Below are 17,957 nucleotides of genomic sequence, written 5' to 3'. Positions count from 1 at the left end.
AATCTGGAGAGAAAACCTTACTTTAAACCAAACAGTACCCACAGTACCCCTAGTTATTTTAGTACATCAATGTGCAAAATCTAGCTTTCTTTAGGCAAAGCCTTTCAAGTCTCTCATTGAGCTTTTAATAAATATAAGGCTCAGATTATGATACGCATTTCAAGTAAAATTACAATGTACGATGAAGCAGGCATAGTAGGGCATCTTTGTCTTTGTGATGTGTGCATACAAAACTCTCTTCAACAAACTGAGAGAAGTGCTAAAAAATGTGCTTATGTTCAATTTAAACAACATCATTAAACCCTTAAACCAAATCAACAAGTGTGGGGGGAAAAGTGAATTTAAACTGAAAAGATGATTGAAACGCAAAATATGGAGGACAGGCAGTCTTTATTGGAAATGGGGTGGGGAGAATACAAAAACCAAAATAAAATATAATAACAATAATTAGAATTATAATAATAATAAAAACAGTACGAGACAGAAGATGGAGGGGAGGAATGACAGCGAGATGTGGACAGGTGTGGTAGGGGAACAGAGCGGGCGGGACAGTGTGGGTGGTGGGGGGGTGTGTGTGTGTTTGCACACAAGGCTGAAGTTAGGAATTTAAAGAGCTCTTACACTCCGCCTTTATGGCACCACAGTTAATGGGCACAAAGGGGCGGCGCGCGGCCCGGCGCAGCCTGATGAGATCACGGCACATGTGACGCGCCAGCTTGGTGAGGCGCGTGGCCTGCAGGAGGAACGCCTGCTTTGTCTTCATGGAGGATTTGGGGCTGCCGCTGTTCCTTATCGGAACCATGTGGGAAGACTGACGGGTGCCATGGCCACGAGAACGCAACTCCTACGGAGAGACAGACAATGAAGGAAGTTAGGGATTGATACAGGAAAAAAAATGGAAAACAGCAAAAAGTGAAAGGGAATATCATGGCTTTCTTAAAGTTTTGAGACGACTCTTGATGCCTCCCTGACCTCTGTTCATTTGCAACCAGGATAAATGGTTTGTGCCAATAACAATTTGTTTTTGCTCTGAAATTTTGCCTCCCAAAGTCAAAATGTAATTATTTACGCTTATTTACAAGTCATATTGGTACCATGGTAGGACTTTTTCAATGTAGTTCTATATATTATCTAATCCAATAGCTCAATGCAGATCTATACCGTCAGAACAGTACTTACATTGGGTGCAGGGCTTGGAGGCGTTTTTTCCTCTTCCCCCTCAGCTCTGCTTGGCATCTTCAGGCCACCATACTTTTTCCAGTACATCCAACAGGACACACAAAGGCGACACTGCATGTTAGGAGGACCCCACGAGTACCACTGAGCAGACTGTACAGCTGTAAACAGAGAAGAAAAAAGAAAAACCCACTAATATGAAATGCACTAATAGGTGTAATTATGCCTGATGTGTCATGGTTGTTCAGGAAAATCTCATTCCTATTCAGTTAATTCTGTATACCTAAGTTTGTCTGAAAGAATATGCAGCCTTCATGAAAACAATTGCAAACTAAAGAAAAATGTAAAGCAATGTCCTACAACATGATTAGGGCCCTATGATTTCAGCGAAAACGAGGACGGAATTGTGGAATCCAGTCATAAAGATGGAATTTACTGCATAACGTGGAACGTTATGGAATTTGCAAAATTTTGGATGGATACGTCAAAAGTAGGTCAGCACACTTAAACTAAATGCGATATGGACTAATGTCTGTGAAATATTAAGCCACAAAAAAAAAAAACCTTTTAAATATGAATCCTGCATGTTGTGTGTGTCTGTGTGAATGCAGATGCACACGAGACCCTTACGGTGTTTTCAGCCTCTGCCGCCTCAATATACGAGTACATGAACATCTCTAGAACTGCTCTGAGAGTCATGAGCATTTGACTGTTTCTTTTGAGTAAAACTATCATCTTATATACAAATAGAAACCAAAAGGTCTTCACAGCAACTTGTCAAAAGAAAAGTTTGGTTTAACATAAAGAAACCGTGATAGAGCTATAACTTAATGTATGGATAGTACTACTACTAATAATAAAATTATTAAAACATTATTTTTTATTTACCAGAAAAAAAAATATTTACCATAATTTATTTAGCAAAAAAATAAAACATTTCATAGGAACTTAAAAATGTAATTTTAGTTAAACTTTTTATAAATTGGTGTTTAATATGGTAAGTTTCATGATTTAATTAGATATGCTTTTTGATGAATTAAACTTAATATAAGCATTAAAACGAAAAAACTACTTTAACCAAAAAAATAAAAATTAAAAGGGAAAAAACAGAATTTGGAAAAGAATTAAATGAAAGGATTAGGTTCAATTTAAATTCACTTTATGCTCCCCACTGTGAGTTAATTACTAAAAGGCAATATTGATCCAGACTAAGGGTGTAACGATTAACTCATTCTCTTGATACATCGATTACAAACCCTGACGATGCATATGCATCAATCTTGAACAGATTTTTGAATCATGAATCATCGATTTCGGACAGTAATCGATTTAAAACGCTAAGAATCTAATGAATCGCGATTTCTATAGCGATTCAATGCTTTCAAAATATATACACATTAAATTACTACAAGCACAAATTAATGGAGACCTTGAACAGTGTTCGTGCATCGCATCTCTCCTTCACACGCTCCACTATTTACCGCTTGTGACTGTCACAGGATTGCGTTCGCGCGCTGTTCATCTCACTGACACATTTTTTGAGCAGCTGATGTGTGATCTCTCCTTAGTACTCGTGCCCAGTAATGCTAAATTGTAGTAGTATTACTTTTCTGTAGTTTTTCAATGGCTCTTGGTCATACCAACATTACCTGAGCAGTCGAAGGCTGCGTATTTATTGCATGGACGGAGCAGAAATGTAAGTGTCTAAAGCATACGCACAGTTCCCTTGAATGATAAATGCGTTTTAACAATGTCCTTAAACCAAATGTACAAAGGAAACTGTTAAAATAACCACAGCATTAACAACAACCTTGAAATAAGAGCGCAAGGTTTATTTGATAATCAGATGCATGAAAGTATCGTTTGTTGCTACAGCAAACAGACATCGGGCTTTTTTTGTTTTTTTCTGAATCATCATTCGCTGATGGAGAGGAAAAGTTAAATACTATAGCATTTTATTTTATGAAAATGAGATAGAGAAGTTTTCTCACTGAAAGAGAAGTGATCTCTTGCTCATAGACGTGCCAGGCTTTATCTGCAGCTAAACTGAATAAAAAGCAGAATAAACTGATGAAACGTTAAGACAATACACACAATCAATAAATTTAATTTATGAATGATGCAGGGCTAATGGACATATCATTTATTACAGTACAGAAACTATAGTATATTTTCTAACTTATTCTGTGCAGAAAATTTGAATAATTGTTTAAAGTATATAAAACAATCATAAAATTGCCATTAGGAAAAATTTAGAGATTTAAAATGATTGATTATTGTCCAGCAGTGTATTTGATTTCTTATAGCAAATTCAAAGTAAAAGATAAGAAAATAATTAATTGTAAAAAATAAAAATAGTAATAATACATATGCTACATACATAAAATTATTGTATTTGACATTTCTGTCACTTCTGCAATGATGCCTATGCCCATGGTGTGACAAAATGTGAGCCTATACATAATACTTTTAAAGCTCTTTTTTAAAATCTTGGCTTACATACATTTCTACATATGCCATGCCATGCCGTAGCATCATTAAAATAGCATCTAACAATGGACAAAAGTGTTTAGTTTTTTTTCTCTAACCTATAGTTCTCCAACCATAAAGGCTGCTGTGTAATTTGCCTCCTGCCTAACGATTAAAGAATTTAGGGGAAGCATTTAAATAATCCTGTGAATGCACTTAAAGAATGCAGAATCAAATCATTAATCAAATCGAACCGAATTTAATTGCGAATCGAAACGTTCTGAATTTGCAAAAATCATTCTTGAACCGAATCGAAGACATATGAATCTTGACTTGAATCAAATGGCTGTCTACCCAAAAATTCACAGCCCTAATCCAGACTAATCACTGCTGATCACATAAGCCACTTTCAAATCATGATGCGTTTCCACCGTCGGACAAGAAGCTCTGCAGCGCTTCAGTAAAGCCCGCCCTTTACATGCCTCTCAGGAACAACGTCATGCAACCCCATTATTCACCAACAGAGAAGTTATCAGAAAACTAGTAAGATATATATCACCAGAACTAACGTGATCACAATAAAAGCAGCCGTTTGTTTGCATGTTTTGTTAAAGATTTAAATCCAAAAGCATTGATGTTTTACAATAATAAGTGATACACTGATCATAATGAATTAATCAGGATTGAAAATTAGTCACACAGAAATAAAGCGGTATGATCCGTTATTTCACAAAAGAAAGAGGACACATAACGTTAGTCTACTTTCCGTCGGGTATGTTTATTTGAAGTCACAGTATACATCACATTTAGAAACAATGATCATTTCTATATTTTTTCCATCAAAAATTCAACCCAAGTAGCAGAATGAGCTCCAGAACAAAAAAAATAACGTTATTTTTATGACGTGGAGCTAAAGTCTTGAGATGAGACTTATGACAGACAAAATGTTAATAAATAAATACACGATTGTGGTAGCCTGAATGAGAAGCTGAAATCTTTTCTGAACATTTCAAACAATCGCTGCTGCCAAAGTGAGTTTTGAGCTTAAATTATTTTAATAATCATATGCTGGTGTTAGCTGTTAACTTTATGAAATGATTTGCGGCGCTGACGCTCTCCAGACGTGGAGAAACTCCACCTTTGTTCATGACCACTCCTCTAGCCCCAGCTGGCCCGCTTTGGCTCAATGTTTTCAGCCAGCCAAAAAACCATGGCCATTGGCAGGAAGCACCGACAAGGCACGATCAAGCCCCGGAAGTGACAGTGGAAACGCAACTAGCCCTGGCACGCACTAGCATGCCCGCTTTTGGCCCGACAGTGGAAACGCGGCTATAGATTGTGAATCGGCAGCTTTGACTGATCTGATTGGAAGATAAAAGGGTGAAAATGCAGTATCCAGCCCCATTGATTACAGGAGGTGTGACATGCCCTCTGGGAGAAGCAGCAAATTGATTGGATGGCTGTGTTGACTGTAATTAGGCGAAGAGGGTCTTTACTCACCAAAACAGCTCTCACATGCGCGGCCGCCTCCGGCTGTGTGGAAACTGCCTGTGCCTGCTGCACCATTCACAGTAGCCATTTTGCCGTTACTGACGGAGATCTGGTTGGGATTGGGTTTGTTGCTGTGAGGCAAAAAGCAAATTAGATTTCGCACTATAATCTTTTACAATAGGTTTATAAACATTCAAAATCGAAATCCGATCACAAGCATTCACTGGAGAAGCTGTTGAGACTGATCTTAACACAGTGGGGAAATATTTATTTGATCCCCTGCTGATTTTGTAAGTTTGCCCACTTACAAAAAAAATGAAGTGTCTGTAATTTTTATGGTAGATTTATTTTCATGGATAGAGACAGAATACCAACCAAAAAAATCCAGAAAAAAACATTATATAAAGGTTAGAGATTGATTTGCATTTCAGTAAGTGAAATGAGTATTTAAAAAAAAAAAAACTCACTATGTAGGGATGTAGACTTGCTTCAGTTTGCTCTCTGCTTCAGCTGCCTTCAGTCGTTTCTGTACAAAATTATGAATATTAAGCTTAAAGCGAGATCAAAGACAGTCAGAGCAAACTAATTAAAGATAATCTATCAAAGTACAGCTTTAAACTAAAAATGCTGCTCACCTGCTGAACATATCTGTCTGTGGTTTTCCACATGTAATAATACTCAATGATGCTGGTCAGTGACTTCCAAGGAAGCTGAAATAAAACACAGGTTATTTAAGATGTCAAAAACCATAAGGAGGCGTCGTACTGAAGATACAGCTCTTGTCTTAATTCTTTAAGTGGTCAGAATTTATGGAATATTTATTTTGAGCGTGATATGTCTAGAATCGCATGCAGACGCACATGATTATTCATGAGCACCTGCTGTGCACAAGGAAACGTGCATGAAATGGGTGCAAAGAATTTAAGAAATCTTAATATAAAGCTGGCCAAACCTCCACTTTTGGCCAGCATCTATGCGAGGGTGAGCAGAGTATAAAAATGAACAGAGGTGTTCTAGGCTGACAGCTGGTGTTATGAAGACCATTTACATTAACATCCTGAGGAGCTGCTTTATATTTTTAGTGGCTGGTTTCTCTGCCTTTCTTTTGGTTTTTAAACCTGACGAGGAAACTAAAGATGGGAAAGCATTAGATTACAGTTCTTCTCTATGAATCCATCTTCTTAAAGTTCCCCTATTATGGATTTTTGAAAATTACCTTTCATGCAGTGTGTAACACAGCTCTAAGAGAATAAAAACATCCTGCAAAGTTTTTAATCTTAAAGTGTACCATGTATTAAGTTATTGTCTCTCAAAGAAAGAGTCAACTCTGAATCGTTGAAACGAGTTGTTTCTAAAACGAATTGACGTCAACATGAAACATTAGCATACTGCCCGCCCACTTGCTCTTCTTTTCGCGTTGGTCTGAATGAAAATGCAAATTCATTCTTTGCCACTAGGTGCGGCGGTAAAAATATCGGTTTTCCCAGTAACGACTGTACACAAAGCAGCACTGCACTCAAAAACACTGCTTTATCAGTCATTACCAGCATGATGAAACAAAAATAAGACCAATCGGACCAATCACCACAGATTATCATCACGCAAAGGAGGGGTTTGGAAAAAATTAATCGTTAAGCAAGGTAAAAATAAATGCATAATGTAAGACAGTGAAAGTGTTTTTTAACCTTACATGCATGTCAACCTGTTGTTGGGGACTCCCAAAACCAAAATATGAACCTTTCATTACCCATAATAGGGTCACTTTAACTTCTATGCTTGTGTTTTAAAAAAAGTTAAACTGAATTGTTTTAACTGAACAAAATAAAGTATAATAAAACAATGAGAAATACCTTGTTTAATCAGAAAGAGATAAATGTAGCCCTTTTTCATTATCTGCAATTCCTGATCTATATCTGTAGTAATTTTCCTCATTCTGTAAATGGGTATCTGGCAACATGCACTTTGGACATTTGGAAAGGTGTTAAAAATCATTTCCACAATTTTATGAATAATTATACAACACCTAGACCACTTGACATTTCAATACTTTGTAAATCTTTAAAACTACCTGTACAGAATGAATGCAGAATAAGCCAGACAAGCTGAATTAGATATTCAAACCTTGCAATGATCGATGATGTTTTAAACGTTTTGAATCCTCCTCTATCCATCTATTAATCACAGCACAAATCAATCACTATCGATGACTGCTTAAAGACAGAAAGGGAAACAAAGAGTAAGAGAAAACCAGTGCACCATCTAAACCACCCCACCAAGTCGATCTCGAACAAGTGACACTTATTGTGTGCTACAAAGTTGCTCAGTAGAAGTGCAGTTGTTTTTCATTCCATTTTGAGAAGTAGAGCCCCAGAGTAAAGAAATCTAATTTCTCAGAGCAATAGAAAACAGCTTTTACTTGTGTTCACACCCTAACACCAAAGCTCTCACTCCATACAAATAAGTACCCTTGTCTCTGAATGAACGGATCAAATGTGCTCAAGTTAGTTCAAGAAGCAACACCCTCCAAATTCAACCCTCTGCTGGTCCAATCTATCCATCGCTCAGCCTCACATCACCTCATCTCTGCTGCTACTCTTCCATCCCTTCATTTGAAGTGTTGTTTTTTGCTTCGCTCCTCTAAACTGCATCATTTCAGTTTTGTTTTTTTAACAGCACCACATATAACAATACAGTTTAAACTGTTCTTCTTTTCCCCTATAGCACCTTTCAAGACATCTTTCTGCTAGGGGTGAGAATCTTTAGGCATTTCATGATTGAATTCCAAAATTATTCTTGATGCACTTCAGTCTTTTACCAAATCTTTAGTAAGCAAATCACTCATGGCAAAATTGTGTGTAAATATGGTAAATGAAAGTGCTTAAATATGTCTGCTTTGACATTACACATATACATTCATATCGACCATAAAATTTGCTGTCAATCAGTGTGCATTTATGGTTGCAGTGCATGAAAATTATATATTGAGTAACTAATCATTTTCAAAAAATAATATATTTTGTCCTGTGACTGACAAAGTGACTGAATAAAAAAAAAGAAAATATTTTTTAAAAAAAAAGTATTTTCACTAGGGCTGCCCTCAACTAAGAATTTTTTCTGGTAGGCTAGTAGTCGTCCCTTTTAAGCATTAGACAACTAATCGCACGTTTATTAATAAACCATTTAAATCATTATAATGAGCCTTTAATTGCCTACATAGCCTAATAAGAGCTCAAGCACACGCATAAAGCTTGCCACGGCACACCGGCAGAAGAAATGATTATGAATGTGTCAGTGAAAAACATTAAGGAGACTGCATTAACATTTTAATAATTTGATAAAGTGCGCTTTCTTTGTTTCGGTTTAAGAGATGAAGTCAGAGACACTGACTTGTCATCTCTGCAGCAGTGGATGCACCAGTCTGCATGTTTCATACAGATTTCACTCACTTTTATATATTATCTATTATATTTCACTCTCACTCTCTTCATCAACATCAAGTGAGTGCCACGGTGCCTCCAACTGTCCTGCAGTGAGCGCTACTGTTCAGCTTCCACATGCCACAGACACTTGAACAGCGCAAATTTCTCTGTTAACAGATTGAGCAGCCATGTAAAATTGCTAATACTTACATATTTCAGATGATAAACCATATTGGAGGTCAATGAATGATAGGCGAGTGTTTGGATGTCCTGCCTTATGTAGGCATTATATTCGTTAACTAGGGTGACCATATTTTAGTTTTCCAAAAAGAGTACAGTGAGTGCGGGCTGGGTGTGGTTGGTAATGGTTAAAGTAATGCTGAAAGTGCCCAAAGTAGAGCAATCTCAAATATCAATGTCAATTCCATACCTAATATACATATTTTACAGTCACTGTTATGCATATTGATCATAAACACAGCTAAAAACCTTCCTACAACATCCCTCACATCACAAAAATCAACATAAAGCAAAATGTTTCAATATAAGCATTTCAGTCAAATAATTTATGCAACATTTCAAACCTTTAACCCATGGTGGAAATCAAGCCATGGCTAGCCACCCATCAGACCAATTTGGTGCCCTATGCAAGATTTTAGCTGGTGCCCCTTGCATCGCAGCCAATTCCACCACCAATCATTCAAACAGAAACTGCATAGCTTTATGACATACAACAAATTACATATAAATAAGACGGTTGCACAAAAAATAAATAAATAAACTGACATTAACTCAACTAGCTTTTTAAATTAGAGAACTTTATCGTCCAAAGGCAGCTACAATACTAATATTTACGGACATTCATAAATTTAGGGATGCACTGATCTTAACTTTTCATGGCAGAATCCAATACTGATTTTTAATGTATTTTATTTAAAGGGGTCCTATTATGCTCTTTTACAAAGTTTTGATTTGGGGGTGTACTAGAACAGGCTCTCTATATTAGGTTGTTCAAAAACACATTATTTTTCACATATTTTACATTATTACAACACCTCTCTCCCCAGTCTGGCAAGAACAGCTCGAATAGTTCCTGTATCAAATGAAGGCCCGCCTTCTGAAATACGAAATGTGCTGTGATTTATTAGCTGGCCCAGTTTGTGTTGTGATTGGCACCACTCGGCACCTGGTCAGAAAATGTCATGCCCCTTACCATAGCCGCCTGTGAGCTTCAGTGTAAACATTGCTTCAACCAATGACATTTGAGATAACAATTAAAAGAGCAAGCCCCGCCCCACAACTGACAAAAATAAAAGTGTTTGAGCGAGCAGGTGAGAAGATCGAGCGCGAGGATGTGGGGAATGATCATGCGCGCGCGAGGGCTTGTATTGCGCGCAGAGGACATGTCACGCGTGTGCAAGAGTTTGAAAAGAGCTCGCGGGCTCCCGTTTCCTCACATGCAATTTTGTTTTCATCTCATGGAAGTGAATTACCGCACACGCAAGCATCAGTTGTACGCTCAGTTATTAATGCCATTGAAATGCCGCCATATTATCTTTCAAATTCTAATAAACTAATGAAACTAAATGGCACAAATAAAGCATGCAATGACTGTTGCAACATTAACATTTGAAAGGATATTATGGCAAAGTTATCAATTTCCTTATTCAAACTGATTTTATATAGACTTTATATGCGTTCCCAAATGAAACCCAAACGAACAGCACATGCAATAAAAGACCAAACAATATAATGCAAGCACTTTTCAAGTACCTTCTCAAAAATATGGCTGTTTTCAAGGGTCTTCAGGACTTAAATTTCAAAAAGTCAAATTCAAGCACTTTAAGCACCTTGTACGAACCCTGCTTTCACACCACTGTCTGTTTTTGTTGTGCTTATTTTGTTATTGAAAGGAAAGCGTGCAGCATATATTAACATATTCATCCAAACGCGGCTCAGCAGCTTCAGGTTTGGCTGCGTTTGCTCTGAAGCGCTGTCTTCTCTTGAATTGCATCTGGAAAGGCTGAATTACAGACTTGCACTACAGCACCACACTGGTCAAACCGCATTATTGCAGGCTCTTAAATTAGGTCATATGAGATCAAACGAATACTCGACAACAAAAATATCTGCCGACGATTTTTTTTATTGTCAACGTTGTCGATCATGTCGACTAATCGTTTCAGCCCTACATCACAGGAATACATTTAAATCTACAATTTATTTGAAAATATAATAATATTTCACAATATTAATTGTATTTTTGCCAAATAAATGCAGCCCTGGTAAGCATAAGAAAAAATTATTTCTGACCCCCAACTTTTAAATTATAGTGTTAGAATAATTTGAAAAAGGATCATAACACATCAAATCAATTACCCCCCCACCCCTGCTTTCTGTGCATACTCACAAAGTCTTGCCGGATATCATTGAAGTCTTTGCCGTACTTCTCCAGCGCCTCTTCAAACAGGTTTGCCTCTGATGAGCTCCACTCCTCCATCTCATCTCGGCACAGCACGGGCCCTCCCTGAGGAACGAGCACACTCAAAGCACTGGAGAGGTCATAGCCGTGCCGGTGCAGGGTGTCCATGGCATGGAATTAAGAGAGCGAGATAGACAGACAAGGAGAGAACTAATCAGGGTTTTTTTTTTTTACATCTCCAGTGGATATATGGAGCGGGACATATGGTGCTGATGGGATGGGTACCAGTGTGATGTCTCGTGAGGCTGCCGCGGCGCTCATGTGTAAGCTGGGCTGTCTGACGGAGCTGCTGCAGTCCAATGCTCGAGCAAAAGTACCAACCGCTCTGCACACAGATCACCAGATTCATCATGCAAATTTAATTATGCCGTCAGTTTCCTCGTTGACACAGTTTCCAGTGTCTTCTACAGCAGTGGTTCTCAACTGGCAGGTCACAACCCAAAAACAGATCACAGGTTTGTTCTGTTGGGGTCATGGAGAGCAGGGGGGAAAAAATATACAATTGTTTGGTGCATATTTATCTGTAACAGCTAGGTATCAATACAGATTTCCTGATTTGATCTGATTCCAATTCATAAGCTCTCAAGTCAATTAAATTGGGTATATTTCAAATATAATGTTCCTTTTGCTATAAACAATCCATATTTGGACCATAATGTGTTGTATTGGGCTGGCAAAAGCATGAACCCATTGAAACTAAAAAGATATTCAAAAACCAAACAAACTGTAGAGACAACTCAACTGGTTTTTTTTTTGGTTTGTTTTGTTTTTTATAAAGAAAACACAACAAAATCCATATATAGTTCATGATAATATTAATCAAATTTCAGTGTTTGACACTTGCATTTACTTCTCCAGAATTCTGTCCAATGTATAATCTTCTCCCTGAAGCATAACAGTTAAAAATCACAGTTTTAAAGTATACTAAAATGCATGTTTGATTTAATAAGGCATAGCTAAAATCTTGAAAGCATCAAAAACATACCGAGCAACCACAAGAAACTGGTCAATCTGTTTGTTGGTCAGCGGACACTCTGGGTCCCACGTCTTCATCTCCAGTTTGGACTGGTCTCTGTCATCAGGTTCTCCTACAGAGAAAATGTATTTCATCAGTGCTGGCTGTGTAAAACCAGAGGTAAAATCTACCATCGACAATTCTGTCAAGACAACCTAGGCAACTTGTTCCCGTGGCAACGATGGGAATTAACACGTAAATCAAACCTGGTGTTAGGTAATGATGGAAGACAGCCTGCTTAGCAAGATCATGAAGAATTATGCATTATAGTATAGGTATTATCATCATCAGCCCACCAGCCTGTCATTCGAATGAAGAGCAGAGCATTCAATCCTGCATTGTGTAAACGCTAAACTATCAGTCACTTTTGGATGAAAAAGTATGCTAAATGAGAAGGTCAGAATGCGTAGGTTCAGATCAAATCTCCTTCCTTACAGTATAGCTATCATTTAAAAAGTTAGTACTTTGTATCCATCTTTTCAATGTAGATGGAAAAGTTTCATATCTTCTAAAAGCAGGACATGTCTAAATCTAGAACTGAAAAATGCTTCCCTCACAGACTGTCACTGGCCCACATGCTAAATCAGCCAAAGAACCACCAATGGGGATCTGACTAGTTCCTACAGTGCAGATCAAACCACAAAAACTAGAGTAACAAACGTTAAAAGATGCTGATTAAAAGAGTACAAAAAATATTATGTGTGGGGAAACATCTTGTCACAAGATTTACCACCATGAAGAACGAAACTATTATTAAAAATGGGAATATAGAGAGCGAGAAAAAGAACATCCCCATCACTGAAGCGGTCAATGACCACAGTCTAGCACAAGTTCACGGTGTTATGTACAAAAAAAAGTGATTATAATCACTGAAGATGTCTACACCGGGAAACCGCCGATATAACTTTTATTTATTCTAAATAATATTTAAGAAATTTGAAATCATTTGAAAATGATAAATGTTTTAAATAAACATACTTATACTTTAGATGACAACTACTTGATTCTGTAATCTTATTACAGTATTTTTCACAAATAAAAAAATATTTAAAAATATATAGTACGGTTGCACGATATATCAAAATTATTAATTATCAAATTATCGCAATATGCATATCGCAAGGGCGTGTGATATTTGAATCATTTTAATAATAGGCTACTTAAATTAAAACGTTGCAAATGGTCAAAGTTTTATTTCGACACATATAGCCGAGATTGCTTGATGTTAAATAGAGTTATTAAGTGCAATAAATAGCAGAAAGAAACTTTCTTGCTGTCTGACTCATACCTGAAGCGCATGCACAAGCCGCATCTTGCAGAGAGTCTCTTCAGTTCTGCACGCGCACACACACACAAACGAGTTTCAGATGGCACGAGAACACAGAGTTAATTCGTCTTGCGCATCTCATGTTTGAACAGACACATACACACAGAATTATGTCAATAGTACCCGTCTCGATGATCATTCTCATAAACGCAGTCAGTTATGTTTTAAATGAATGTGAACAGCTGAGAAAGAAATCGGATGTGTATCATTATACTGGATCCGTGCAGCCGGTTTTAAAGGGACAGCAGCCTATAAATACATGCTGCTGAATATGTCACTAGTGTTAATCAAACAACAACCTCGAACACATCAGCCGATGCCAATATTTGAAAAATGTCAAATATCGGCCTTGGTATTATAGTGGTCAACCACTAGATGTAATGTAACAAAGTAATAATACTTTGTTACAGTGCTTAAGTATGTTTTTTGGGAGAATCTGTACTGAGAGTTTTTTTTATTTCTGCCAACTTTCAATGTTTGACGAATCAGTGGTCTGGCGCTTGCAAGTTAGACTCCTAAAAAAACAAGTGCTTGCACAGTCGAGGATGAATTAATTTTCCACTCAAATCGTGGCACAATATAATCTGCTGCGATAATACAGTAACTGTTGTTGTAATGAAAATTTGACATTGAGTATATCACAAAAAATACACACAGAGTGCACTTGTATATTATCGTGTATTCTAAACTGTAGGGCTGCACGATTAATCAAAATTAAATCGCAAAGGCGATAAATCGCGATTAGGCAGAAGCTGTGATTGTGATGCGTATCTTTAAGTGAAGCACAGTTTTGTGATCAGCAGTAAATCTCCATCTGAAGGCCAGAGGGCGCTCTCGCGCTGAATCTCCGAATACACCTCACAGAAGAAGTCCAGGAAATCCCTATAGCTATTGCTGAATAAACAGAAGATTGAACTGCTTTCATTGATTCAACGTGACTTATAAACACACGACTATGACAATATATGGTTTATCTGAGTTTGTCTTATTATACTTTTCATGATAATAAAGTATATAATAATGCAATGCTAATCGACATAGCCTTTATCACTGCTTAGAATACTATCAAATATGTTGCGTGCCTTATTCTATGTAAGAAGCCACATCATCTCACAGAAGGATTTATTTCATACACTCGACTGACATTATGAAGTGAGTTTGGAGTAAAAACACATTATTAAATGTGGTGTTTTCACGTGTGTAGTAAACACTGCTCCATCTGAAAGCACGTGATGGAGATTCAAAAAAAAACACAAAACGCTTTACACACAAAATACACACAACACATTCACACTCACAGACACCAAAACTTCTACCAAAGTCATTTGACCGGTGAGATATCTGTACTTTTCAAGTGTGGCTTTCGGTTACTTCATCTACCACTGGTGGGAAATGAATCTCTTGTTTACATTGTATCTGCATTTTGTTGTTTATGAGGAGAGTATCATTGAGATTGCACAAATCAGTCACTGATCGTGTGCTTAAAAAAAACCCTGCGTTTTCAGCAGATTTCTTCATTACCACTGACTAATCTAAACATACCAACAAAAACAAATTCACAACAAAAAAGCAAAAGTAAAAAAAACAAGTATCCGAACCAAACAATGTTAAATGGACTGCATAGGAATTTTCAAATTTGTGCCACCAGCCAAGCAAACCCAACTCTGACTTGTACTCGCACCGAACACTCTAGTTTGTGCTTTGTCACGGAGACAAAACCAGTAGAGCTAAATATTCATAATATTTAAACTAAAGTGACACCAATAATAAATAAAATACACTAACCTTCCTGTAGCATTTCAGGGACATCAGCCTGAAAGCGTGGACCAACACGAATCTCCCCCTTGTCAGCCAATAGCGTCTTCTGTGTGGGGTCGTACACCAATGAATAAAAAAATGTGTCCTGAGAGATAAAGAGAGAGCGAATACAGCAAACAAAAAATTTACTTAAATTAGTAAATTAGTCAAAACAGCATTTAAAGTAAAAACTTGTGTACCTCTTTCTCCAGGTAGGAGAGCACAGCTTCTGTCTCGTTCAGGAGGGCCACACTGCACTTCCCCCTATTTTCACAAAAAAAGATAATAAATGATTAAACAAGCAGCCCCATGTGTTACGGTCTGCATCCAGCTGTCTCCACAGATCCTCTAATCCACAGCACAGTAAACCGGGGGAGACACTAGGTGCAAGATTACAGAAGAACGTGTGAGTGTGTGATGGTGACATGAGCAAAGATGAAAAGGTGAGAAAAGAGCAGATGGGTGAGAGGACTATAATAAAATTCAGGAAATTAAAGAAGAAAGGGCACAGACAGGAAACAGATAAGACGACAGACACAGACAATGAGAAAGCGCTGAACAAAAACAGAGCTATTGAAGAGTGTAAAACTGATGCTAATCACTCCGTGCTCCTCCGAATGAGCATTTAACCACGAACACTGGCACGTCTACATCCAACCTGTGCTGTTCGGGAAGCGACTTTGAAACTGGAGCTTGCCAAGATACTAATTTAAAAGGGCAGTGCCAGCAAACAGCACAAACAGCTGTGTGAAAGTAAACAGACTAGCTTTATTACACTTTTATTTGAGCAGAATATCTCAGTAGAACTTGCATGTTTACTGATGGTTTCAGCTCATAAGCACTTTTTCCATAATGTAGATAGAGTGTGCATATGGTTGCTGGGTTGAGAAGCTTTAGTAAACCACTAGGTTGAAAATGCATTGAATTTATGAAAAATTGAGGGTTTTGATTAGGGGATTTAAACTGTTGAAATCTGGCAATCACAACCATGGAAGCAAGTGGAGGTTTGTTACCAATGCAAGATAACGCAAACGCCAAATGTAAATTCAACATTTTCAGATAAATAGTCAGGGGACAAATTTTGGAAATGATTATGTTTTGTAAATTGAGAGAAGCAAAAAAATGTGATCATGATTAAAATCCATACAAGTCAACGGTATTCAGTGGTTGTGTGTTCCACAAAAGAAAGCAAGTCATACAGGTTTGCAAAAACATAAGGGTGAGTAGAGTCCAGCCTAGGAGACAATATTTTAACATTAAAAAATTTATATAATATCAGTTACTCAAATTCAGCTGGTGCATAAATCACAAAAAGACTGACTCATTTGTATGCAGAATTTAAGATGGCACATGATTTTTCCTTTTTTATTAGGGGACAGAGCTTAAAAATGAATAAAACTGAACTCCATCTTGACGTGTCCAGTTCCACACAAAATACATTATCCCCTGTAAAGGCCAGCTAGCCTCCTACAATGACTGCTCAATATTTATGGATCACAGAAGCCAAAAGAAAAAAAAAGAAACAAAGAAAGTAGAAAGAGAGTGACATTTCCTTTATTTGGAGGCCAATATCAATTTCAGTGAGCACAGCAGGCATCTCCAAACCTAGGTACCACCACTAATGTTTCTCATAGGGGGCTTCCCTTTTATTAGAACCACTGCCACCCGGCTCCAGACTGCTAATGCATTTATCACCTGAATCACAACGGGTGCTACAAAAGCCCTGGGGTGCCACCAGCCAGCTAAAGAATGGATGCTATATAGGTGGAAGTCGGTGGGAAGTCGGTGGGAAGTCGTGGCCTAATGGTTAGAGAGTCGGACTCCCAATCGAAGGGTTGTGAGTTCGAGTCTCGGGCCGGCAGGAATTGTGGGTGGGGGGAGTGCATGTACAGTTCTCTCTCCACCTTCAATACCACGACTTAGGTGCCCTTGAGCAAGGCATCGAACCCCCAACTGCTCCCCCGGGCGCCGCAGCATAAAATGGCTGCCCACTGCTCCGGGTGTGTGTTCACAGTGTGTGTGTGTGTTCACTGCTCTGTGTGTGTGCACTTCGGATGGGTTAAATGCAGAGCACTAATTCTGAGTATGGGGGTGGCTATATGGGTGCTGTTATCTTACCTTAACTGCCCTCTGAAACTAAATAGGTGGCTATATGGGTGCTGTTATCTTACCTTAACTGCCCTCTGAAAATGTGAACTGAGGGTTAATGGCACGTTCTGGTCTATCAGATACTTAGAAACATATGGATGTGTGGGTGGGTTTACCTGATGTGTGTGGCGGGGAGGGATTCGTACTGGCGGGAAAGGAAAAGCTCTCTGTGGCGGAGTTGATGTTTCTGTTTTTCACTGAGTTCGGGCTCTGAGGGGCTTTCCTTCTCTTCTTCCAGGTCCTCTGTACACAGCGAATTAATCATTTGTCAAAGGCATGGCCACACATACAGTATATAAATTAGAAAAACACATATTTACTTTACAGACAGTTTGCATTAGTGGTCACATTAAAAGAGACCAACCAAATCAGCCGAATGCAAATACTTTTTGCATACACAAAGCAGATGTTAAAGATGACAGCCTTCGTATTGTCATTTGGTGTTTGATGTGCTGTGTTGTAACCAACATAAATGATTATGGTGTAATTTACTGCAAATTGTAGACTAGTACCATGACAATTATTATTATTATTTTATTTTCAGAATTTGTATTTGGTTAGATGATTGGACACACATTTGAAGCAAACTTTCTGGAAAGCTGTTATATAAATAAAACCTGAGAAAAATAACAA

At 37.9% G+C, this 17,957-nt stretch overlaps 1 protein-coding gene across 10 annotated transcripts in view; it reads right to left on the bottom strand.

Annotated features, from left to right (window-relative positions):
* LOC109095469 (metastasis-associated protein MTA3-like) overlaps window positions 1–17,957 on the bottom strand; it is a 37,199-nt gene that overhangs the window by 10,619 nt on the left and 8,623 nt on the right. For 7 of the 10 annotated variants that reach the window (XM_042735516.1, XM_042735509.1, XM_042735508.1 and 4 more), the window contains 12 exons: window positions 17,441–17,567; window positions 17,348–17,359; window positions 15,377–15,440; window positions 15,165–15,282; window positions 12,023–12,125; window positions 11,263–11,362; window positions 10,966–11,154; window positions 5,772–5,846; window positions 5,604–5,662; window positions 5,146–5,267; window positions 1,180–1,337; window positions 622–844 (listed from right to left, as the gene is read on the bottom strand). In XM_042735516.1, the coding sequence (XP_042591450.1) occupies window positions 622–844; window positions 1,180–1,337; window positions 5,146–5,267; window positions 5,604–5,662; window positions 5,772–5,846; window positions 10,966–11,154; window positions 11,263–11,362; window positions 12,023–12,125; window positions 15,165–15,177 (1,042 nt within the window). In that variant the 5' untranslated portion in view covers window positions 15,178–15,282; window positions 15,377–15,440; window positions 17,348–17,359; window positions 17,441–17,567. The remainder of the gene's footprint in view (window positions 1–621; window positions 845–1,179; window positions 1,338–5,145; window positions 5,268–5,603; window positions 5,663–5,771; window positions 5,847–10,965; window positions 11,155–11,262; window positions 11,363–12,022; window positions 12,126–15,164; window positions 15,283–15,376; window positions 15,441–17,347; window positions 17,360–17,440; window positions 17,568–17,957) is intronic. The other 3 variants (XM_042735515.1, XM_042735511.1, XM_042735517.1) reach the window with 1 other exon arrangement.

Source organism: Cyprinus carpio, chromosome B12, assembly GCF_018340385.1.
Source record: "Cyprinus carpio isolate SPL01 chromosome B12, ASM1834038v1, whole genome shotgun sequence".
In the NCBI taxonomy this organism is placed as follows: Eukaryota; Metazoa; Chordata; class Actinopteri; order Cypriniformes; family Cyprinidae; genus Cyprinus; species Cyprinus carpio.
The sequence above is the reverse complement of the archived record's forward strand: the minus strand, read 5'-3'. Positions and strand labels throughout refer to the sequence as shown.